The sequence below is a fragment of the Mirounga leonina genome, unplaced genomic scaffold (assembly GCF_011800145.1).
Source record: "Mirounga leonina isolate KUSES-001 unplaced genomic scaffold, KU_Mleo_1.0 Mir_151, whole genome shotgun sequence".
Lineage (NCBI taxonomy): Eukaryota > Metazoa > Chordata > Mammalia > Carnivora > Phocidae > Mirounga > Mirounga leonina.
In genome coordinates this window covers 57,223,366-57,249,319 of record NW_023270377.1, presented here as the reverse complement: position 1 = coordinate 57,249,319, position 25,954 = coordinate 57,223,366, and the positions used below count along the sequence as shown (strand labels likewise).

General features: G+C 34.7%; 1 protein-coding gene across 1 annotated transcript in view; it reads right to left on the bottom strand.

Moving 5' to 3' along the window:
- OLA1 (Obg like ATPase 1) overlaps positions 1-25,954 on the bottom strand; it is a 187,409-nt gene that overhangs the window by 29,670 nt on the left and 131,785 nt on the right. The window contains exons 6-7 of the mRNA XM_035007737.1: positions 22,741-22,821; positions 22,341-22,438 (exon numbers count right to left, since the gene is read on the bottom strand). Of these exons, the coding sequence (XP_034863628.1) occupies positions 22,341-22,438; positions 22,741-22,821 (179 nt within the window). The remainder of the gene's footprint in view (positions 1-22,340; positions 22,439-22,740; positions 22,822-25,954) is intronic.

Below are 25,954 nucleotides of genomic sequence, written 5' to 3'. Positions count from 1 at the left end.
AGAATAGCTTTTACATTTTTTTAAATGATTTTAAGTAATCTCTACACCTAACATAGGGCTCAAACTCACAACCCTGAGATCAAGAGTTGCATGCTCTACCAACTGAGCCAGCCAGGCTCCCCAGTTTTTACATTTTAAAATGATTTCTCAAAAAAGAAAAAAAAAAGAAGAATATTTCGTGACAGTGAAATTATATGAAATTCAAATGTCAGTGTCCATAAGTGAAATTTTATTGACACTGGCATGCCCATTTGTTTACATACTGTCCAAGGCTGCCTTCAGGTCTAACAGCAAAGGTGAGTAGCTGCAACAGACTCTGTGGTCCTCAAAATTGGAAATATTTACCATGTAACACATACCACAGAACATCTGCTGACCCCTGGGATAGACAGTTCATACAACTGTGCTCTAAACCTTAGATGTATCTAACTAGAACAGAAGGACTTCAAATGATCTAGATACTTCTATCAATGAGTACTAAAAGTCAGTGTTGAAACATAAGGGATACATTCAACTGATTTCATCCAGCCAGCTATTCAATCAGTCGACAGTATTTACTGAGTCCAGGGTCAAGCACTGGAGATACAAAATGCAGAAAATACAGGCATGGTCCTTATTCTCCTGGAATTTAAATTCTCATGAGACAGAAAGACAAATGAGCAAGATTATATAGCTTGTGATAAGTGCTCTGAAGTAAATACACGATGCTGTGAACAAAAGGGAACCTGGGAGATAACTCTAGACAGAGTAGTCAGGGAAGGTATTTCTGAGGAGGCCACAAGGGCCAACCATGGTGGAGGGAAGGGGTGTGGTGAATAAGGGGGGCTGACAATTAAATGTTCTTACATTTCTGCAGACCTAGAAACATAAGAGGAAGGAGAAATTCATACACTGTGAGTAGCACATGCATGGAACACTTTTCCTGATGAATTTTCCAATGGTATTTTTACTACAAAGTATACACAGTATAATTATATAATGGGATCATATGGTTTGGGAACAAAATACAAATTAAAACACACACACACACACACAACACTGTATAATTACTTAATTACCCAAGAGATAGGAATGGTTCCAGAAAACCATTTCCACTTATCAGGTATATACAGTAACAGTCCTTTTTTTTTTTTTTTAAAGGGAGAGAAACATTCTACACAACGTAAGTTTTACAGGATACTGGCAAATGCAAACATGCCAAAGAAAGTATAAATGGTAGGCATTTCTTAATTGCTTAAAACAAAATTAAGCTTTTCCTACTTTTTTATTCTATGAATACATCACAACAAATAAATATCAAAAATGAGCATAAAAGGAAAAACCATAGAATGTTCTTCAGTTCTAATTCATACATAGCTAATACAGCATAACGTATCAGTTAAAGCTTGACAAATGACAAGCTATGAACTTTGGGAAAGAGTTAGTGTCATTTGATTCTTAATTCTATGGGTTGGCTATGCAGTTTGTTCCATGTTAAAATAATTCTTTCATCATCTTGTTTTTCAGACATAAATAACTTCCTACGTAAAATTTAAGCAGACTGAAGTAGTACAAAATAATCATTCAGTAATCTTTCAGATATTCATAAAATTATACAATTCTGGTTTATTTCTCCTTATGAAAAATAGAGAAAACATGATTTTCAACCATTTAAAAAGCCAGACACAGGTCTTTGGAAATGTACGGTACATTCAATGTAATGATTCATAGTGTCTCTAATAGAAAGATTCAGCAGTTCTCAATCGAGACCTTTATTCCTTCTCTGAATAAATGATGCCTGAAATTTTTATTCTTGTTCTAATGGAATTTCAATGGCCTTCACTGCAAATCTACTGGAAATTTTTGCATATTAAGTGGAAAAAATTAAATGATGTTAACCACATTTTAATGTGATTAAGGCTAACAGGGTCATTATTTCTGCTAATCACTCAGTTTAAAAAGCTCAAACAAAACTTTATAACAGACAAGGTTTTTAATTTTCTGTATATCTTGTTGAAATTAAAAAAAAAAAAACTGTAGAAGAAGGGAAAAAATCATACTGCAGTCCTTGACAAAAACCAATGAGTAGTTCCTACAATTTGCAGATGGGTTTCATTATACTTAATCTGGTGATGTAAAAACAAAAATGCAAAACAATCTTATACTGCACATGCTCCTCTGGTTTCTTTCTTTTTAAACACAAAGAGGGTAAGGAGAATGTGCTTTGTAGAATTCTGAGTTCTGTGTTTCCTATTTGCTGCTAAATGGAAACAAATATAGTTTTTTCTTTAGATCTTACAGCAAACTAAAACCAGAATTAATGCAGAGTACTGCCTCCAACAATTCTTCAATGTTCTATTTTTTAGATTAATCTATGCCATGCTACTATGAATATTTCAAATATATCAGTGTATACTAAAAATCTTCACTGATACAAATCTCCAAAAAGAGTGGTACTAACTGCTATTAGAAGAATAATAGGAATTCCAATGACTAGCAGTGCTTATAGATAATTTGTCTTTTCTGTTTTCTGGTATGATACTTACTTTGTTCACTGGTCATTCTACACCAGAAACTTAAAATTAAATTAATTAGTTAAGATTGCAGGTATATTTGATGTAATTTTGGTGCTCTACTTGGAAAAACTTATTTTTAAAGTACAACATTACAATATTTTCGAAGCAAAAATGAGCAGGGACTTAGCCAAAAAGACTTAACAAATATCTTCTCTAATTTTCTGAGCATTTCAATATTTTCCATAAAGAAGAGCAGTTAAGCTAGGTACATAACCCATACAATTATATAATAATGAATCAAATACCTCACTACTCTTTTTGTTGGCTGTGAACTGCTTAACTAATACTGGTTGTTGGAAATCATCTTCATCTCTCAGCTACGAAAATGGTAATTTCTAAAAATGATTTGAGGACTGTAATTCATTTTGACATATAACGTAATATGACTATTCCTAATCCAGTAGTTGGTAGTTTTTACAAAAACAAAATTAACTAGCTTTTAGAAAAATATGATGAGCAAATTATTTTTAAAAAGAAACACACACCTGAAGTTCAGGCAGTCTAATTCGTATTGATTCACCCCGATCTAGTAAACTTAAACCAAATTCAATGACTACAGGCAAAACATTGCATACATAAAAAAGATAAAGTAAATATTTTTTTGCATTGTAGTTTCCTAAAGCTGTATGAAACTATGATCACTGCAAATAACAGTCAAACTAACAATTATAAAACTTAAGCTACAGGTGCAGTACTTTTATCCAAAAAAACCCTGATCCTCCTTTTCATGGTAAATTACTCAACTGCATACAAATAGATAAATGAGTTTACCTCACTGATCACAATCTCAGTAGCTGACAAAAGCAGAGCACCTGGCCAATAAACAAGTCCTTTGAAATTCAATTTCGTACTAAAGTTTGAAAAATTGCTGTTCTGTTTTCACACTGAAAATTATAACCAAACTACTTTTCAGCAAGAAGATCAGCCTTTTGTGAAGAGAAAGAGATTAGGGTCTGTAGTGGATTATATAAATATCAAGAAGTTCGATATTAATGCTGCATTGTAGGCATAATCTTTGATGTCTGCACAAAAAATTAGTATCGTTGAACTTCAAAAAAATTTCAGTGTGATGCTATGCACTGCTGCATCAACTAATAATCCTCCAGAATTTCTGTGTTCATCTAAAAAGCGTCCCTGCTGAATGTTCTAATGCATCTTATTGTGAATCTTCAGCAAATAAAACTTCATGTATGAGCTCATGATGTGCTTTGCTGCTGGAAAGTCACACACTCTGTGGGAAGCTCTTTATCTTCCCAGCAGTCAGTTCTCTGAGAACATCAGTGCAGCTACTGTAGTTACCTGTAGATTACTTGTATTTTCTCACATCTGTGTCCAGCAATCTAAACCACGATGATAAAGGGTCATTAGGTTTTGAGTGAGGAAGGGGATGGACTAGACAATTTGCTCTGATAAGCTCCTTGTTGGGAGCTCCAGTTTAGAATGTGAAATGTCGGATATGTACAGTTTTACACTAGAAGGAAAAAAGAATTTCACTCTTCCGCACTGACAATTAAAAATGATGCAGTTTAATGCCTCACTATACGCTGTTGATCCACATTTTATTTGAGGGATTTATAATTAAAAGTATTTAAGAGAAATAATTTTCTGTTTGTAAAATGGACGTCTACGCTCTATTAGCCACAAAGAATTCAGGTACAATTACTAAGATAACTGCTGTATGGAGCACAGCAAAGCAATTTCCCACAGTGGGACTTATAGTTCAATTTACCAGTTGGGCCAATATTTTGTGCTCTGTAGTGGCCTAGAGAGTTAAAAGCTATAGGTAACATTAGAGCAGTGTTATACCTGGAGAAAAGTTTCTTCAATCCAAATGGATGGCTTAGATTTCAAAGTAAAGAGAATATCTTAAAAACGTTTCCCCAAATTAATATTACATAATTTTAAAACTAATGCGAAATACAGTTGTCACAGAAACTGACTGACCTCCTGTCTTCCCTGAAACACAGCTCATAATTTAGAACTCAACACTGTATTTTATTTCTGTATCGGTGTTGGATCATAAATCATTCTGATACTTAATCACATTTTCCTAGTAATCAGCTGATAGAGTATGTTATATTCTTGATTAGATTATAGAATGGGAATACTAATTACTTAATTTTAAATGGCTTAGAATAATAGTGTCAGGTTACAGAAATATAAAAAAGAAAAAAATTTTTTGGTATCCTTCAGTTATTATGTGGCACACCCCATAAGTAGGATGACAGAAGTATTTTGGTTTAGGAAAAGAAACAGGGGCTTTACAAATGCTCGCTGAATTTGCATCCATAATTTACCTCTTATTTAGGTATGCTTATTTTAGTACAATATTGTGTCCTCTACCCATCTTCCACCAAAAGGAAATTTTAAGAGGTTAACAGTGACTAGAACAAATAAAACACTGCCCTACCTCAAAGAACTATATTAAAATTATAAAAGTATGTGAATAAAATCATCCAATATTTTAAAATGAAACATCAAGTAGTGATTTGGTTGTTTTTGGAAAAAGTCTTAAAAGGGTATTCATTTGGACCATTTAAAGGCTTACCAATGCTGCCGGAGAAGAAAAATAAAAATATTTATTGTCAGAGTTGTTTGGTAGCACTAAACACAAGTGAGCTATATTTTCCAACAGGTTAAGGATAAACTAAGCATTTAAAAAACTCCTGTTCTTCCTTTCAAATACATGAATGGTCTACAATCCATTTATAAAAACCATGAGATGGGAGCTATGTCACTATTACCAATGAAGAATCATTTTTAAAAATAAAAATTATTGTAAAATATAACATTTGGGTAACTAACATTAACATCTTAAGGCAATATGAGAACACAAATCCATAATAATTATTCATACACCAAGCCATTGTAAATCTAAATCATTTCTGAAGACCTGAATGTGTCAAGAACTTTGACAATTATGACTGGAGCCAGGAAACTGTAGCAGTGCAGAATTTCTTATGAATTTCTGCAGTTACTTTTTATAAATGCTGTCTTGGATGACAGCTTAATGTGTACCACATGCAATATTTATTCTTCTTCAGTGTCAGACTGTCTAGCCATCCAAGGGAATACAAAGAATGTCACTTATTAGGATAAAAGCACAAGGAAGGTAATCAAGGACATATGTAACATCAGCCAATCATGCCCTATTTCAACATCCTATTCCATTCATAACAGTTCAACAATTATTTGCTTACTGATAACTTGCTTTCAGGCTGTTTGTGTTCACCATAATGGTGGTTTGCATTTATTTGACTCTTTAGAATTGGACACTTGCTGTGCCATACATGTTTGTCAAAACTTTATATCTTCTGTCAGAAATGGCTTAGCATATCAAATAATTTCTATTTGTCAAGAACTACTAATACAACAATCAGTAGCCCTTGATGTCAATAGGGCACTGAAATAACTATAAAACAGCAAATGTATAACTATTAAACATTTCATAGAAAAAAATTCTATAAGTGATACACAGTAAGAAAGTCATTATTATTAGCTAAGCCACACACACATACCTTCCCCTGCTTACGGCTAAGGATGCTCAAAAATAGGCATTGCTTTTTCTTTTGTTTCAGTTTTCCAAGATTATGAAGCTGAGAGAATATCCCAATCTAATCTGGTAGTCTTTAAACTATATATCCGAAATGTCTAAGTAATACCAAGTCACATTAAAAAACATACTTGGCCACCCATAGAAATTTCACTTAATAATAGATGTAAAACAGTGTCCCATCATACACCATAATCATGCAATGTGCAATCATAGAAACATAATTAATTATACTTAATCACAAAACTAACCAGATATGACTTCAACAATGTATTCAAATAACATTTAAAGGATTTTAAAAGTACTAATTTCCAGAGACCTAGACAACTAAGACGTTTACCTCTGAACATAGGAAAGGAAACAAAAGGTCAATATTCTCCATATTCTCTCTCTTGGTCTCTTTTTTCCCTCTTCAGTGTCTATCTCAGATTTGGCCTGAAGTAAAATTCTACCATGTGAAAAACATTCCACATAAACTAACCCACTTTAATCCACACTAACTAAGCCACTTCAGTGGTTTTTTTTTTTTTTTTTCCTGACTCTTACTTGGATATTGTATAGATTAGTTTGTGCGGAATGTTTCTCACATCATAGAACTTTACTTCAGGCCAAATCTCCTCACCCCACTCTACACATGTCTTGTAACGCAAATAGCATATGTCCTCCTTGTAAGGGACAAAGAGATAATATCTTTAGAGTCTTCCAGCACAAGAGATAACATCCCAGTGACCAAACATTCTCCAAGACCACTGACTCCAAACACCTTAATGTCAAGACCCCTGAATTCAGGGAATGAATGACTTATGAAGGAAACCTGGACCCTCTCCTTGTTCTGACCAGTTCCTGGATGCCTAAGAGGAACCAGACCACAATCATGGTAAAAACTCCACCCTAAGCAAAGACTCATGCTCTTTTCCTTTCTGTGACTCCTGGACACTCTGTCCGTATCTCTATATATTTATCTTCAATAAACTCTGTTTTCACTTCCAAGAAAAAAAAAACCAAACATTTTTTGTGGGTTTTTTTAGGGGGTAGAGGCAGAGGGAGAGGGAGAGAGAGAATCTTAAGCAGGCTCCATGTCCAGTGTGGGGCCCGAGATGGGGCTCGATTCTACTACCCTGTGATCATGACCTGAGCTGAAATCAAGAGTCGGATGCTTAATGGACAGACCCCCCCGGGTGCCCCTGGATTTTTCTTTTTTAATTTACATCTATGAACTGTGTTGTAAACCATCAGTTTTCTTAGTTATATAGTAAGGGTTATAATGTACCTGCTGATAGGACTAGGGAAAATCCATTGGGATAGAGTTAGAAAGGTAGAGGGATAAGTCTTGATCAACAAAAAGAAAACACAGCAAGATTTTCTAAATGCTGCTGTTCCATTTAAAAGTCTTGAACAGGGGCGCCTGGTGGCTCAGTCGTTAAGTGTCTGCCTCCGGCTCAGGTCATGATCCCAGGGTCCTGGGATCGAGCCCCACATCGGGCTCCCCGCCCAGCAAGGAGCCTGCTTCTCCCTCTCCCACTCCCCCTGCCTGTGCTCTCTCTCTCTCTCAAATGAATAAATAAAATCTTAAAAAAAAAAAAGTCTTGAGCATTCATAAAACAGTAAAATCTCACCAAATATGAAGTTTGGTTATATGCCTAAACAAATTTTTAACTGGATCCTAAAGTTAATTTGGGGGGGGGGGGAGAGGTGAAGGAAGGAGAGAGGAAACAAAAATACAGTGAAAGGAAGGGAAAAGGTAAGTGACCATATCCTTGTAAGTTTCAGAAGACAGAACACAATATTATAAAAACCAAAAATATGTATATTTAGGAGAAATAAAACAAAATGGGAAACTGCTATCTTTTTAAAAAAATTCAGGTATAATTAACATACAGTGTTACATTAGTTTCAGGTGTACAATATGATTCAACAATTCTATACATTTCTCAGTGCTCAACAAAGTAAGTGTCCTCTTTTTTTTTTTTTTTAAAGATTCCATTTATTTATTTGATAGAGAGAGCGAGAGAGTACAAGCAGGGGGAACAGTAGAGGGAGAGGGAGAAGCAGGCTCCCTGCCAAGCAGGGAGCCGGATGTGGGGCTCGATCCCAGGACCCTGGGATCATGACCTGAGCCGAAGGCAGACGCTTAACCATCTGAGCCACCCAGGCACCCCAAGGTAAGTGTCCTCTTAATCCCCTTCATCTATTTCACCCATCTCACCACCCAACTCCCCCTGGCAACAACCAGTTTCTCTGTATTTAAGGGTTGTTTTTTTTTTGTCTTTTTTTTCTTTGTTCATTTGTTTCTTAAAATTCCACATACAAGTGAAATCACATTTGTCTTTCTCTGACTGATTTATTTCACTTAAAACTATACCCTCTAGGGCGCCTGGGTGGCTCAGTTGGTTAAGCGACTGCCTTTGGCTCAGGTCATGATCCTGGAGTCCCGGGATCGAGTCCCACATCGGGCTCCCTGCTCAGCGGGGGTCTGCTTCTCCCTCTGACCCTCTTCCCTCTCGTGCTCTCCGTCTCTCATTCTCTCTCTCTCAAATAAATAAATAAAATCTTAAAAAAAAAAAAAAAAACTATACCCTCTAGATCCATCCATGTTGTTGCAAAAGGCAAGATTTCATTCTTTTTATGGCCATGTAATATTCCACTATATACATATACCATATCTTCTCTATCCATTGATCTAGAGATGGATATTTGGGGTTATTTCCATGTCTTGGCTATTGCAAATAAATATGGGGTACATATATCCTTTCAAGTTAGCGTTTTCATTTTCCCTGGTTAAATACCCAATAGTGGAATTAATGGAGCATTATTTTCCACAGGGGCTCTACCAATTTAGATTCCCACTAACAATGCATGAAGGTTCCTTTTTCTTCACATCCTTGCCAACATTTGTTGTTTCTTGTCTCCTTGATTATAGCCAATCTGACAAGCGTGAGGTGATATCTCATTGTGGTTTTGATTTGCATTTCCCTGATTAGTGATGTTAAGCATCTTACCATGTGTCTGTTGGCCATCTATATGTCTTCTTTGGAAAAATGTCTATTCAGGTCCTCTGCCCTTTTTTTAACTGGATTGTTAGGGTTTTTTTTTTTTTTTTTTTTTGTATTGAGTTGTATAAGTTCTTTATATATTTTGGATATTAACCCCTTATCAGATATATCATTTGCAAATATATTCTCCCATTCAGTAGATTGCCTTTTTGTTTTGTTGGTGGTTGCCTTTGTTGTGCAAAAGCTTTTTATTTTGGTGTAGACCCCAATAGCTTATTTTTCCTTTTGTTTCCTTTGCCTGAGCAGACATATCTAGAAAAATATTTATACAGCCTATGTCAAAGAAATTACTGTGTGTTTTCTTCTAGGAGTCTTATGGTATAAGAAAGTGGTCCAGTTTCATTCTTTTGCATATAGCTGTTTTCCCAGAACCATTTATTGAAGAGACTGTCTTTTACCCATTACATATTCTTGCCTCCTTTGTCATAGCTTAATTGACCATACAATTTATTTATTTATTTATTTTAATTTTTATTTCCTTTATTTCTAATCTAGCTGTATGGGTTTCTGTGCAATTTTCACTAGAATGCAACTAACAAAAAAAACCTGTGCACTTGTTCCATGAAAGGCTTGCTATAAATGCAATAAAATGTTTAATACTTTTTCTGATGAGCTTAAGATAAAAGATGTCTTTAAAATGTTGAAGTAGGTTTCTCACTTTATACTTCTCTAAGTAAATAGGTAAATATTTGCGTTCCAGGGTTGTTATGAGGATTGATCCAAATAAGAGAACATATTATAGGAGTGCCTGGGTGGCTCAGCTGGTTAAGCGTCTGCCTTTGGCTCAGGTCATGATCCCGGGGTCCTGGGATCAAGCCCCATGTCAGGCTCCCTGCTTGGCGGGGAGTCTGCTTCTCCCTCTCCCTCTGCCCCTCCCCCTAGCTTGGGTGTGTGCATACTTCTTTCTGTCTCAAATAAATAAATAAAATCTTAAAAAAAAGAGAACATACTATGTAAGCACCCCAAAAGTCCAGCACATAACACATGCTCAACAAATGGTAGTCAGTATTCTGCCCAAGACATATGTATATATGTTCTTTCCATTATACTGCTGTGCATGAATGTAGAATTTAAACAGATTATGCAAATTATCTATATGTACTTCATCTAATAAAAGATATGTACATATGCACACACATGTACAATTTCCACTCCCAAGAAGGTCTCAAAAACAAATCCAACTTACTGAAAATACAAGGAAATAGAACAAATTACTATGTGGTTAAAAACACACACAAAAACAAAACAACCAAATGGTAGAAGAAAGTACTTATCTTAAAAAATGACTGATAATATGTATTTTCTATGTAAAAATATATAAACTACTTTAACTACTGTCCCTATAAAGGGCTATTAAATTGCTACATGTTTGCAATACAGTTTTCAATGACAAATTCATGAAAATTAAAATACAGTTTAGGTAACAATTTTTATGTTACCTTCAGTTGGCATTCTCTAATCAGGTTATAGTGAATTTTTAGCTTCAAATTTCACAGTGCGTTAACTGTTTAACAACAACAAAATCTTATCTAAATGAAATTTATAGTGATAGGAAATGTAGCTAGTATATGACCTATTGCTCAGGCCTTGTCTACCTTTCCCATCACCAAGGGCCCAAAGCTGAGATACTATGGCATGGTAGTAAAGATCATGGGCTCTGGAGATAAACTGCTTAGGTTTGAATCTTGGCACCTCTGACTGGCTATGCAACCTTGGCCAAGTTCCTCAAGCACTCTATACTTGCTTTACCTTCCTTAAAATAACAATGGTACCAATTTTGTAAGGTTTTTGGGAGTCTTAAATGTAACTGGAATATAGTTAAGTGTTCCGTAAGTGTTGACTTGACGCTGATTACAACTAATACAACATATTAGGCATATGAATTTGTTGTTATTCTAATTCATGATATTCTTTCACTCCCCTGTTCATTTAAACATCAACTCCTTCACCCCTAGCAATAGAATTATTCTTAACAAATTGTATGGTATGCTGCGGGGGGGGGGTAGGGAGGCAAATTCTGCTTACCATATTAATATATATAAAATGATCTGTGGTTACAGCTATGTTTTCTGGGGTCTATTCTGTACTATTATTTTAGACATGGCAACTTGATGTAATTTTTAGTTTTTAATTTCAATACGAGCCATTGTATTTTCTCTAACAAAATTTTTATACATGGTATATGTTTAAAAATGGATGCTATGGTGGGTGCTAAAATATACACTGTAACAGTATTATATAGTTAATAAAATGATAAGGCAAGGCAAAAACACCAACAGCTAAAGCTTAATATCCTAAGAAAGGCACACAGTTGTCATCCTGACAATTATCTCCTTTTATTAACACTAAACAATTTGGTGGAGATGGTATTTTCTGAGATAAAACATAACAAAATGCTCAAGTTACTTAAAGCAACATTTTCAAAGATATCTGAAGATTCACAAATACATCTTGTTCTGTCATGTGTGGAACAGACATAAACATTCAAGTCAAATGGGTTTATTTCTACTACTTGCCTGCTACAAGAACTTGGTCATATTCTACAATCTCTCCAACTGCCCTATCTATAAAATGGGCATGATGATATCTATGCTTCAGAAATACTCATAAAATTTTCCTATGTTTCACCTATTCTTCTATTAACATCTCACCAATTTCTAAACTCAAAAGGGTGCCTGCCACATAGCAGAAGCTCAATAATAAATGATGATTTGCCATGTATGTCTTTTGGTTTGGTACAGGAAAGGCTAAGTCAATGTCATTTAATGGTACGGTAGGGGTAAGACAGACAAAAGAAAAATGGCACCATTTAAGGCAACAATTTTAAATATAAATTATGTATGAAACATACTAGTCACCTTCATGCTTCAGACATCCAGATATGCTCTTTGTGAAAAATCTTTTGAAACGTAATTTAAAACAAGAAAATAAGCCAAAAAATGATTACCAACAGATACTATTTTTCTTTTAAATATCAAAATGGATTAAACCCAGAGATGTCTTCCACAGACTATGCAGTTCTTTTTAAAAGAATTTCTAAGGAAAATGTTGATAATCATCAGGAATATTGATGACTACTCCTTGATCTTAATGACAAATACTTAAAGTACTAAAAAGGTACCTTTGTATCTTTATTAATAGAAACACTAATTTCATTTACCTTTTGGCTAACGTAACCCATTCCTCATCTAAAATGCAGATTGCTTAATCCAATGATCAAAATGTTTCATTTTAGTGAAAAACCAATTCAAGGCCAAAATAGTACAGTGCTGTGTGGGCCAGGTTGGGATTTGTCTGAGGATTCGATGAACTAATATAAATTATGATGTTATAAAATTTTGACAAATGTTAAGTTGCTGTTTTTTAAAAAGAGTTTAAGTATTCTATAGCCCCAACATGGGGCCCGAACTTACAACCCCGAGATCAAGAGTCGTAAGCTCTGGGGTGCCTGGGTGGCTCAGTTGGTTATGCGGCTGCCTTCGGCTCAGGTCATGATCCGAGGGTCCTGGGACCGAGCCCCAAATCGGGCTACCTGCTTGGCAGAGAGCCTGCTTCTTCCTCTCCCTCTGCCTGCTGCTCTGCTTACTTGTGCTCTCTATCTCTGTTAAATAAATAAATAAAAATCTTTAAAAAAAAAAAAATCGTAAGCTCTGAGCCAGCCAGGCGCCCCAGGCTATTATTTTTAGTAAAGTTCAATCTACTTCTTTAAGGTCATACATTGAGGGATTTCTTTTAAAAGAAGTGCTTTATGAGTGGTAGTGTGGATCAGCAAGTTGCTAGACAAGCATGAAAAAGGAAAGATGAAATTCAAAGTAAATCTACATATTTGCAAACACTACTTTAAAGGTTGTTTAAAACACTTGACAATCTAAGAATTTACAAAGTTCTTTTCAAGTGGTTGTTTTCAGATTTTACTCTTTTTCAATGCTCTGTCACGCATGCCTTTGCATTCGCTGTTTGCTCTCCCTGGACTGAGTTTTCTTCAGATTCTCTCATGGCATACTCTCTCTTACTTCATAAAGGCCTTCCTTAACTACCCTAACTAAAATGGCACCCCTCTTCCCCTGCCTTATTTTTATTCATTGTTTTAGTTATCTCCTGACATTAAGTATTAAATATTTGTTCACTGGTTGTCTATTATCCCATGAGACTATAAGCCTTAAGGGGGCAAGGACTTTTTCTGTTTACCATCTAGAATGGTACATGACACACAGAAGGGCTCAATGATTATCTGCTTACAAAAGGAAAAAGGAAACATAGTACCCACCTCCTCAATGAGTTCACAGTCTTCATAAACATAAATTTGAAATTTATATTCATAATCATAAGTTTTTATGAAATTAACTTCTCCTCTTAAGAAAGCATTTAAAAGACTGAATGGATACCAGTATGCAGCCCTAAACTTTATAGATAGGGGTGTACTCAAAGTTCCTAAGTCAGTTCTTTTAGAACACATTTTTAAGGAGAATTTAAAAATTGGTGATAAAGGGGCACCTGGGTGGCTCAGTCATTAAGCATCTGCCTTCGGCTCAGGTGATGATCCCAGAGTCCTGGGATCGAGCCCCGCATCAGGCTCCCTGCTCAGTGGGGAGCCTGCTTCTCCCTCTCCCACTCCCCCCTGCTTGTGTTCCCTCTGTGTCTCTCTCTGTCAAATAAATAAATAAAATCTTAAAAAAAAAAATTGGTGATAAAAATGGTTACAGATACCAAAATATGTCTCATCCAAACTGCACTATTTCTACTATGTTGTGAATTAAGTAGGCTTTTGAGGGTATTTCATAATCTAATGTTTTTGATGAGGAAATGCTTTCCAGGTCATGTCAGAATAAAAAAATATAACAGTTTGACTTATATAACTAGCCTTAAATACAGATAAGTCAATTCTACAGATAGGTTTTATTTCCACTTTGTCCTCACTCTAGTCAAAGCAATAGCTGCTCACTATGAGGAAAGATCGGAACATGGTTGAGACCCAGAAAAGACTTATTTTCAAGGGGTAAAGATATGAGAGAGGGAATGAGAGTAGAGGAAAGATCAGGTCTTATCTCCAACCCAGCCATATCTGTTGCTCATAAACTGGGTCTCTGCAACTTCAGCAATGCTCTCTATAGTTCCACAGTTACAAAAAAATCCTACCATGACAAACCTGTATATGAGGGTTGAGAAGGTACTAGATATTTATATAGGCATCATTTCTTTGTGAATATGATATAATCCAATTCATTAAAATCATAAAATTCTAGCACTGGAAGAGGGAATCTTAGAGATGATCTTTACTAACTAACTAACCTTCACTGCCTCATCTCCAACACACACACACACACACACACACATATATATTCAAAAATAGGGAAAATGAGATATATGATATATAGGAGATTACAATGGAACTGTTTTAAAGGCTTTTTAAAGAATAAACAGCCATTTTTTAAAAAAAATTATGCTATTGTAATAAACAATGATTTCATCTAATGGAAGCCAAGAAATAACAACAAAATCCTCTAAGCACCAATGGTAAAGTCACAGGGCCCAATCTGAGAAGGAGATAGGGGCTGAGTCATGGAAGATGGTAGTGATATCATGGGAGTTTTACTGCTACTGCTACTGTACAAGAGAGATGATTCTCGGTTGTTTGTTTTGTTTTGGAGTACAACTGTTTCAAAGCATAGAACTACAGCTGTAAACATATATATATATATATATATATATATATATATATATATATGTATGTATATAATACATTTTATTCCTTTATCCATATAATAAAAAGAAAAACCAAGGGAATATATCCAGAAGATACACTCAGAAGACTAAACAAGTCCTTTTTCTATTATTGTATTCTTTTTGAGTATGGTTATTAAATTTGGGAAATATTGTTTACACAGAACACATTTTATGTGAACATTCTGATGAATTGTCTTCAATATGTGAAAGACTAAGTAATTTGCTGGCACTCAAAGACCTAGTTAGCAACAAATAAGGACCACCACATTAATATTTCAAATTCTAAAGTAGCAGTATTCTTTATATACCAAAATTCCTCATAATATATACTACCTAATTTATAAATAGACTGTATGCTCAAAGTTTCTTAGAATTCATTTTCTTTCTTTTTTTAAAGATTTTATTTTTTATTTTATTTCTATAGGGAGAGAGAAAGCACATGCAAGAGGGGAGGGGCAGAGGGAGAGAGAGAATCGCAAACAGGCTCCACACTCAGCAGGGAGCCTGATGCAGGGCTTGATCTCAGGACTCTGAGATCATGACCTGAGCTGAAATCAAGAGCTGGATGCTTAACTGACGGAGCCAACCAGGTACCCCAGAATTCATTTTCTTTACAGACCCAATGTTATTAATGGTACCCAACATTTTGGTCTAGCCTTCGAAAGTCTATTTAACTTATAATGTAGTAGCTGAACTACAACATTAACTCCAAAAGTAGATCTTGTGACTGGGGAACACAGGAGAGAGCACAGGAATGAAGGGCAGTGGAAATAATACTCCTTTCCTATTCTGCACAAGCAGGATATTAGACAAAACACCCAAACTGCCCCAAATGGCACCCTCTCCTTTTCTCTTCTACAGCCTTCTCCTAGGAAAAACTTATTCAGATCCTGTATACCACATTAAGGCTCCATTACCCCCAACAGTCCTAAAATTTCTAGGCTTCAAAATTCTCCTCCACTTCTACCAACTACTACTAGTTAAAACTCTTATTTTATGAGTGTAGCTCATCTCAACTCACAGTTTTGGAAACAAAATTTGATCTACAGGTCCTTCATCTCCGGGGCACATATTTTTAAAAATATTAATAGTCCCTGAATTATTCACCAACGTAAGTGGGGTAGAGAGGCAGGAAAATTCTTTTGTGTACATGAATCATCTGTAATTTGAAAAACACTATATAAGTCAAACTTTTCCTTTCATTTCTTAGATTATGTATGTGTGTGCATGAATGGGGAACATATATTTTAATTTCATATGAGAGAATCCTAGAGGACACTTGTTTGTTATGTTTTATATGGAAAACATTTTAATTGTTCCTTTTAAAAAAAATTTTAATTCCAGTATAGTTAACATACAGTGTTATATCAGTTTCAGATGTAGAATAGAGTAATTCAACAATTCTACACATTACTCAGCGCTCATCATAATAAGTGTACACTTTAGTCCCCATCACCTGTTTCACACATCCCCCTGCTGACCTCCCCTCTGGTAAGAGAACACTTGTTTATCTCTTAAAGCTAGAAACAACTCTGTGAAACATTTCCCTATTATATATGCAGTGAAATTCTTCAGCTACTTTAAAAAAGATAAATGTCCTGACATATTTGATAAATTATATCACTCATAAATCAGTAAGTCAATAGATGTGCTAATGAAAATAACAACTGACCCTCCCAAAAGTATCACTTTCTCAAATTCAATGAACCATTTTGCAAACAGAAATTACTGTCTGTAAATAGTACTAGGCAAAAATGCAAATAAGCCAGGGGAAATTCCTAAAATGCATAGTACAGTGGGTAGCATTATAAATAGCATTATATTCCTATAAAAAGATGTGATTTCTTCTATAATTATCTTTTTCATATTATGGAATCAGAGTTGTTATTTGGTTTCATTATGACTAAGCACTCTAGGGTACTAATATCACTTGGTAAGAATATGAAATTGCTGAAAGAGTACCCAAAATCCACTTAATGAAACAGAAAGAAAATCACAAGTATTATTACATGTATATATGTGTACAAATGCAAAAGAACATTCCAAGTAAAAAGATTTCTGAATGAGCAAAGTCCTTTCCCTCCTATCTCTTTTAGAGTTCCATCTCTTATAATAAAAAAAAAAAAATTGTTTTGCTTTAGTATATTCTTTTAAGCTCTCAAGATTCTGATCCAAGAAATTAGAAAATAATCAATTCCACAAAATCCATTCACTGGAAATTATTTGAAATCCCAACTCCCAACTTGTAGTGTATATGATACTGTTTCAAAGCTTTATCATAATACAAATTAAAAAGCAGATAGTTGAGAATCACCTAGTAGCAAAAACAAAAGACTGTAAAACAAAGAAGGGGTCTTAAGAAAAATTTTTAGATTCATTTATAACAAGTAAAATTAAGAATATTTTGTCCAGAAGTTCACCAATTTAATCAATCTCATATTAAAAAAAATGGCTTAGTTTAGACTTCCAGAATACACTTGACCTGCCCTATCACCCCTTTATATCTGTCAAAGGAGCATATAAGCACTAGTCCTCATAAAGGAATCACCATTAAAAAAAGTATTTGATTTATGAAAATCATTATAAATTATAGCTTATAAAATTTAATTCAGCTAAAAAACCTCTCACGTGTTAAAATAAACCTACCAGCGTTATGTTGTGATTTGAAGTAGGTAGGAACACACTCAGAATAAATAATGTATTCTCATAGGCTTTACAATGTTAGGTACTTCAAGATGAAGGGGACACAACAACCCCCCAAAACTATATGAACCACAAATGACAAAAAATAGAAATTATAATCCCCCAAAACATTGCATGGATCTCTCAGGGCTTTTCCTTTGCCACACTAGTGGATGACAAAAACATTTAAAAATCTCATATATGTGAATCTTGCTTTATACAAGAGGGTATGTTTCTGAAAACTTTATGTGAATTAAACCTAATTTCAAATCTACTTGAGAAGCTCCTAAACTAAAATGAATAATTTTTTTAAGAATAATTACTTATTCTCACTTTCTCTGTTTCAAGTAAATCAAATGTATAACAATGTGATTTTTCCACAGCAGCATAAATTTCTAGCTTCAGTAAATAATCTTGTCAGAAATTGATGACTTCTTAGAATAGTTTCATATTTTATTTTATTTTTTTTAAAGATTTTATTTATTTGACAGAGAGAGAGACAGCGAGAGAGGGAACACAAGCAGGGGGAGTGGGAGAGGGAGAAGCAGGCTTCCCGCGGAGCAGGGAGCCCGATGCGGGGCTCGATCCCAGGACCCTGGGATCATGACCTGAGCCGAAGGCAGACACTTAACGACTGAGCCACCCAGGCGCCCCACTTAGAATAGTTTTATAGAAATAGTTTTACCTTTATGTAGGTATATGTATGTACATGTGTATCTGTATTGTGTATATAGATATATAGACATACAAAATTATAAGTAAAAAATGAATATATTTTCTTCTTCATTCAGAGTTGCTGAGATACAATACCTGTAATCCTCGCATACAGTTCAAGAAATCAAGGAAATGTTGGATTTATTCTGTGATTCTCCCCCTAACCAGGCACACAATGTATAGTATCGCCAAACTATTTCTAGTTGCTGTATACAAATTATGTGGAAAACTAACAAAAACGGGAAAGTGGGGATGAGGGGACTGAATCACAGAATAGTAAGAATTAATAAAACCTTTTTCTATTTAGAATTCAGTTAGTGAAGCTGACACACTGCCCTTGGTTACACAACAACTTAAAAGACAGAAAATATTTGTCTATGTATCTTGAATCAATTTCAATAACCAGATTAACTGACTCATATAATATTAGTCAAAGGGTAATGTTTAATGACCACAAGCCCACCGAGGCATATGCAAATATACATGTTTATACACATACCCATGCACACAAGAAGTCTGAATGTCTTAAATGTTAGTTATATTTTTCAGTTGAATATTAACGTGTAGCATATATAAGCAATAAAATGGAATTATCCTTTACCAATAGTTTTAAGATAGGGGCAAGAGAACACAAAAATGAAACATAATTGGAAGCTATGTAGGTATACAAAATATCTAAAATTAGTTTGCTCTACTGACTTCATAACTGGATGGCATATACTACTTACAGAGCAACATAGGTACAAAGATTGAAATTTAAACCCCTGATCAGCACGGGAGTTTTGACCTGCTCCGTTTCCGACCTGGGCTGGTTCACCCCTCCTTAGGCAACCTGGTGGTCCCCCGCTCCCGGGAGGTCACCATATTGATGCCGAACTTAGTGCGGACACCCGATCGGCATAGCGCACTACAGCCCAGAACTCCTGGGCTCAAGCGATCCTCCTGCCTCAGCCTCCCGAGTAGCTGGGACTACAGGCGCGCGCCACCGCGCCCGGCTGAAATTTAAACCCCTAATTAAGCAATGGTTTGACAGTTCTAATGTCCTGTACCTGCCTGATACCGTAACTCAGTAGGCAATCTCAAATGAAAATTAATATGGCAGACAATACAATTTTAGTTATAAGTAACAACTGATCGTTTTTAAAAAATGAAATCCTCAAATGTTCAAAAATCACTGGCACTCACCAAGACAACTTCTGCATTCAAAGAACAGCAATTTGTAATAATAAAAAAGGTTTCTGTGGATTCCCCTTACAACATCTTGATTACTGTCATCTGATCATAACACAACCATACTATCCCGGCTGCCATGTCAGCTTCTCTTCAAGGGGCTAGGTCTTAATCATAAATCAACGAAATGACTAATTCACATCGTTAAAACCAGCGAGTAGATTTCCGTTTTTTACATCTTTCAAAAGGTCAATGTACCTACTCAATAACAAAACAGACTTATCTTTCAAAATGCTTCCTTCTTTTCTAGGATTGAAAAAGAATGTTAGCATTTAAATTTAAAGTAAACTCCAACTAGTAATTGAAATGTTCATTACGTCTGAAATGGTGACCCCCTAAAATATAGTTTCCTATATTCTTCCTATTCCTATATTCTACTCTAACTAGTAATTAAAATGTTCATTATGTCTGAAATGGTGACCCACTAAACTACAGTTTCCTACAGTCTTCCTCTTATGGCCCAAATCACAAATCCCTCCTCCTCCTCTTTCCTGACCGTTTAAAATAGCTTTCTAGATCTAAAAGACCCATGAAAATATTTATTACTGCTTCCTGCATCAGTCTTAATTTGCTACACTAATATTATATAATAACTTTAAAAAACAAAACTTTTTCTTTTGCTAAAGGAGCAACTAATGCAAATGGAGCTTAGATTTTATAAATGCTAGAAAGAGATGCTAACACAAATTAAACGATTTAGTAGTTAAAATGTATCTGAACTGTTTACATCTGCTTGCAGTGTAATGATGAAAATGATGAAAACCTAGTGTTCATATCCTTCATAATAAAAATTTATTCTGCACTTTAATACAAAGGCTATGTTGCATAAACAGAGGATTTAAAGCTGTAGCAGAGTGGCTGAATGAAAGGAAAATGGCAATCTTTCTGGCTCCAGGAGATGCCATTCCCTATCACACAATGTTTCCCACTCATAAATACATGACAAATACTTCCTCAATCATTTTTTATGAGCAGGGATGCACAGGGGGTAGTCAATGGCTAGCTTGAGGGAAAATAGGAACAGCAGGCGGCAGAAACTGTACAGAAAATGGCTATGTGGTAAATTCTCTTCTGGAACATCACTCAGTTACCCAGTCTTTGATCTTTCAGCTACAATTACACTAACTTGCACAAGATCTGATTCCCCCACCCCCCCAGCAAACATACACACAACCCCAAACCAGATCATTAGTTATATATAAAATCTAAAATTTGGTTTTATAAATAGGATCATCCATACCTCTACATCTTTATAAATTAAAATTTGCTATTTAGACAAGAGTTTGCTTTCAATTGGCTATAACCATATCATCATCACAACTGGTCTCACAAAAAACATGGGGTGTCTGGCGACAGCTAAATCACAGACTGGCGTCTCCCAAGCAGTCTGTCTACCATTAGGGTCTGGGAAATGGTATTTACTATACAATTAGAGCCAGGGAGTTCTACCTGTAATCATCCAGATACAGGTGTGAGAAGCCCCTTTGGGCAAGGAAACTGACTCATCCCTTTTCATGTAAACTTTGATGTCTGTATTGTTTCATGAAGCCTCAGGAAACCTTACCATTCATACTACAATAAGATTTATTAACTGAGATCAAGTAATAAACTTTAAAATTCCTTCCCAAAGGTAACAATTTTTAACACATTAATCACCAAATTTATAAGAATTTGAAACAAGACAGTACTGATTATTTTAAAGTTAACTATCTATTGGAGGACACTGACCAGTCAGAATTGAATTTTCATGTTAAGTTTATGCTTTCTAGAACACTGCCCATAAAGAGGACAAATTCAGTTTCCTATCAGGAACACAAAATGTCTTAAAGTAATATCAACAGGGCATTTCTGGTTGCAGTAATTTCACAGAATTTATTCTAATCATTTATTGGAGTTAACCATCTGACATTAATTATTGTTTTGGCTTCCAGTCTATGAATGTTTATTTTTCAGTTTAAAGCTTCTCACTCTTTGATATCATATGGAAATGAGAATTTTTAATGGAAAATTGAAACCATGTGCATCTAAGTACTTAATGAAGTACAGGGAAAAACCGACAATATATTTTAGGAGAACGCAGATATTTTGCTTTGGATAGTTTTGATTTGTTTGTATGACTTAATAGCATAAAATACTGAGGGTCCTGTGAGGCAAGTCAAAGTGAGTGCAATGCCAAATGTGTACATGCCCCACATGTTACATGAACATAGGAGTTTTTGAAGTTATTAGTGAATGAAAGAAAACCTTGTACATTTGGGTTACATGTCAAAAAAATGTTAACACATGAATGCAGCTTTTACCTTTGTACACTTTAAAAGTGTTTGAAACAGATAACTGATTTTCCTCTCCCCATCCCACACACAGTTTTTTTAACTGAAAAAAAATTTTGAAGCATTGGGTCTGGATTTTAAAACTTATGCTCAGCTATAATCTCAAGTGGGTATTTTAAGGCCACATATAATATCAACATAGTTAGAAATTCCTAGTTTAGAAAGTTTTATTGCTCTAACTACATTTATTCTCATTTTGCAGAGGAAACAAACAATAACGTCTATTAAATTTAAATTTAATAAGTAAATACGCATGATTCAATATTGCCTAACTTAATTCTGTTTGTTTTTTCTTAAGTTCTCTCTTAGAGATCAATTAGGAGATCAATTAGGAGATTCATCTCAGAATGTATAAAACCAGACAAAGCTTTCTCATCCATTTTAAACTTCATAATAATGAGAAAAATATTAAAATCTAACATAGTCGTAAGTTCATATGTATGTGTGTTTGTGGGTAGAGACAGGATATGTCTGAATATATCTAGGTGGAAACACTTACCATTTGTTTTTCTTTCTAATGTAGTCTTTTTCAGAAAGATTAACCAAGTAGACCATTGGTTTTGAAGTCAGAAATAAGTGTTTATTCAACACTTCAATCTAAAGTGGGAAACCGAGAAAGAATCCTTTTTAAAAGTTGAATAACTTGAAAATAAACTCTTTTCAAACAAGTAGCCATTTTCATTTTCATAATTCTTGTTTCTTAAGAGATTAGCAGTTATGAAATATCAGGAGTAGGGGAAAAGAAAATAATAACAAGCCCGGGAATAAGCAATCATTGACAGAAATAAAGTTTAACTAGATATTACCAGTAATAATATATAAAATAATGGAAAATCTAATTTGTTCTCTAAGAAGTCAAAGCCAAGGCAGGAATAGAAGGCATGATATTTATAACTTACCTCTTTGTCATTCCAATCATGATAGAAGCGAACAGGTTTCTTCTGATCTATAACCCAGGATTTGACTTTGCACATTATATCCTGCACAACATTGAGAAAAAAGTAAATACAAGATGGACACTAAACATTTAGATACTAAATACTAAAATTAAGAGTTTTCAAATCCTCAGAGTAAAAACAGTCAATTTTATATGAAAGGGGAACTAAGTCACACACATAATTATTTTTTAATACCTCATCAAAAATCCAAATATCAATGAAACGTTGTTGTGGCATTAACATTTTAATATATATGTGGAATACTAGCAAAATTAGTAACAGTCTTAAAAATTTCAAGACAATTCACATACACCAAAGACTGTAAGAGCTAATAGTATTTCAACATCACCTAGTGATGCCACTTACAAGATAAACATGCTATTAGGAAATGGAGGGAGGGGGGAATACTGGAAAGAGACGGAATTATAATTTTTTCCTTAAAAAGAAAAACAAAATAGATGAAATTGAACCTATTATTGATGATCTACCCTCCAAAATATTAAATCAACTGACCAAACCCTTTTAATTCGGAATTAATTTTTTGCCAACACCTTCTTCCTGCCCACTTCTCCTGTCCCTGCTCCAACACCCCCCCCCCCCCCCCCCCGCAACCTGCCAAAGCCTCCATTACACAATGGCAAGAGCCCTGCACTGGTGACCTCCAACCAGCTGCATTCACTTTCAGAACATCTCTCTCTGCTGGAAATCTAAAGGCCTTTTAGTTAGCAAGCTAGTGTGCATTCAGAAGGAGTAACTGCAGGAAGAGCCCAATGTGCTTTGTTTCTCTAGCCTTTCTTCACAGAAAGATTAATCATCTGTGAAATGGAAACGGCAAACAGCAAGTGACACAAACTGAACCCTTCAAGTCTTTCCTCATCAGTTTTGTGGTTCTGAATCTAAAAGCTGCGTGTGGCAAGGTTCTTCTTACAGGCAGGTGTTAATAAAAGGCTCTTGGGTCTGAAAGGTCAAACTTAGCTCTTCCAGAAGAAGTGCGTTTGAGAGTCATCTGGTTTTTTGTTGTTGTTGTTAAAGATAATTTATGGATATGTTTTAAATATGCATTTCTCACAAATTTATTGTAATACACAGTTATTAGCAATAGATTTTTTAGGTTTTCATCGATGTATTTACTTTACCATAAATCAGTTATCTTTCTATAAATATCCCCTTGTATAAATTACCTCAATATTTAGTATACCTTCCTTCCAAATCTTGCTGTTACCAACAGGAAAAATAAGGAAAAAGCCCTATGTCCTTAGATCCTGATTTGAAACTCTCCAGGAAAAAGACTTCCCACAGATTTTAACAAGGAAGGGGTAAGCTGAAAACTTTTAATGAAATCTAACGTGTTCTGCTTACGAATAATCACTTTTACTCTTCTATAACTGAATTTCACTCATAAATGTTTAAAAGTGGCTAATGTAACACCATTTCCTACAAGGAGAAGATCAAAGTGCTATATTACAAATGCGTTATGATTAAAAAAGCCCTGTGCAGCCTTGCTATTAACTGTTCTTTAAACCCTAAAAGGCTTCCCATAGATCTCACTTGGCACTGCATATACAACCTTTGACAAGTAATGTAGACCATTTTTATTCATTGCCTAAAATTGTAGGCAATTATGTGCGTCACACTGGCCACCTGCAAATTCTGAATGCCTGCTCCAGTTGTCAGTGCAAAAAACTAATGTCGGAGGGGATTAATCTAGGGGGAGAGAGTCCTCTTTAATGGCTCCAGCAGGTGAAATGGCCCAGCTGGTTACTATGATGAGTGGCCAGAACAGCTTATGTAGAGACACGCAACAAGATTATACAAAAGAAGGAGAAGACAGTGGTACCATCTTATATTTGGTTCCATTAGTTTTTTCAATTAAAAAAAGAAAAGAGAAGAAAACAGACAAAAGAAAGCCAAACCAAAAATAAGGAAGGAAATTAAATTTTAATCATATAAAAAGTATAATATACTTTTGTAACTATAAACATTTTTATAAAACCAAAGGGCCCCAATAAATGATGATCACTAGTGAAGGAATTTCAGTATTTCTCTTTCATTTTAAATTAACTACACAATGACTCCAGACATTGAAATCTTATCACATAATCTTTTTGGCATTCGTTTTTTTTCTCCTCACACCAACACATTATACTACAAATTAGAAACAGTCAATTTTAAAGAGAATTTACTCATAATTAAAGTTCTCAAACAGTACATTCATTAAAGCCACATTTAAACCTTTTAAGAAAAAATTTATAGAGTATAACCAAATATTTGACGAGTTGAAAGTAAAAATGTTTTAAAATTTTAAATGTTTTATTTTTTACCCAATACTCTCTTCATTAGCCCCATAAAAGATTTAACAAACAAGAAAAGACACCTTAGATTATTAAAAGATGCCAGTTTACTTAAGACAAAAAAAGATCGCTCTCAGGTAAGAATATCTTATATAAATAATCATTATATGGTAAAGTTGTGATGTGCTGTTATTCTTACATAAGAATTTTAATTTTAGCAAAAAATTAAAAGATGTTTTATGTTCCTTATCTGAAAAACTTTTTTTTTTTTAAAGATTTTATTTATTTATATGACAGAGAGAGACAGCGAGAACAGAACACAAGCAGGGGGAGTGGGAGAGGGAGAAGCAGGCTTCCCGCCGAGCAGGGAGCCTGATGTGGGACTCAATCCCAGGACCCTGGGATCATGACCTGAGCCGAAGGCAGATGCTTAACGACTGAGCCACCCAGGCACCCGTTTTATCTGAAAAACTTCTAAGCAGATGAACGAAAACATTTGGACAAATCTGTATATAATACTTAATGGACTAAAATTTTTCTTATGCTTATATATATTAATACTTATGATGAGAACAATAAAACGCTCCAGTTAACCGAGAAAATAATCTAATACATACTTACCCTACTCCTAACAATACAATAAACGCAATCCAAAAAACACAGAAACACCTTAATGCTTGAGGCATCAAAAGTTACTTTAGGATTTCATAATTTCTTTAGCAACATGATTATATAGAAATACAGACGTAGGAGGATAACTTTTGTTTTGATAACTTTAACAAAGTCTTCACTTTCAAAATCCTGTAACATAATGAAGATTATGCAAAATTTCCTAGATATGTGAACTTTTGGGTTATTTTGCAGTGGTATGAGTATACTGATTG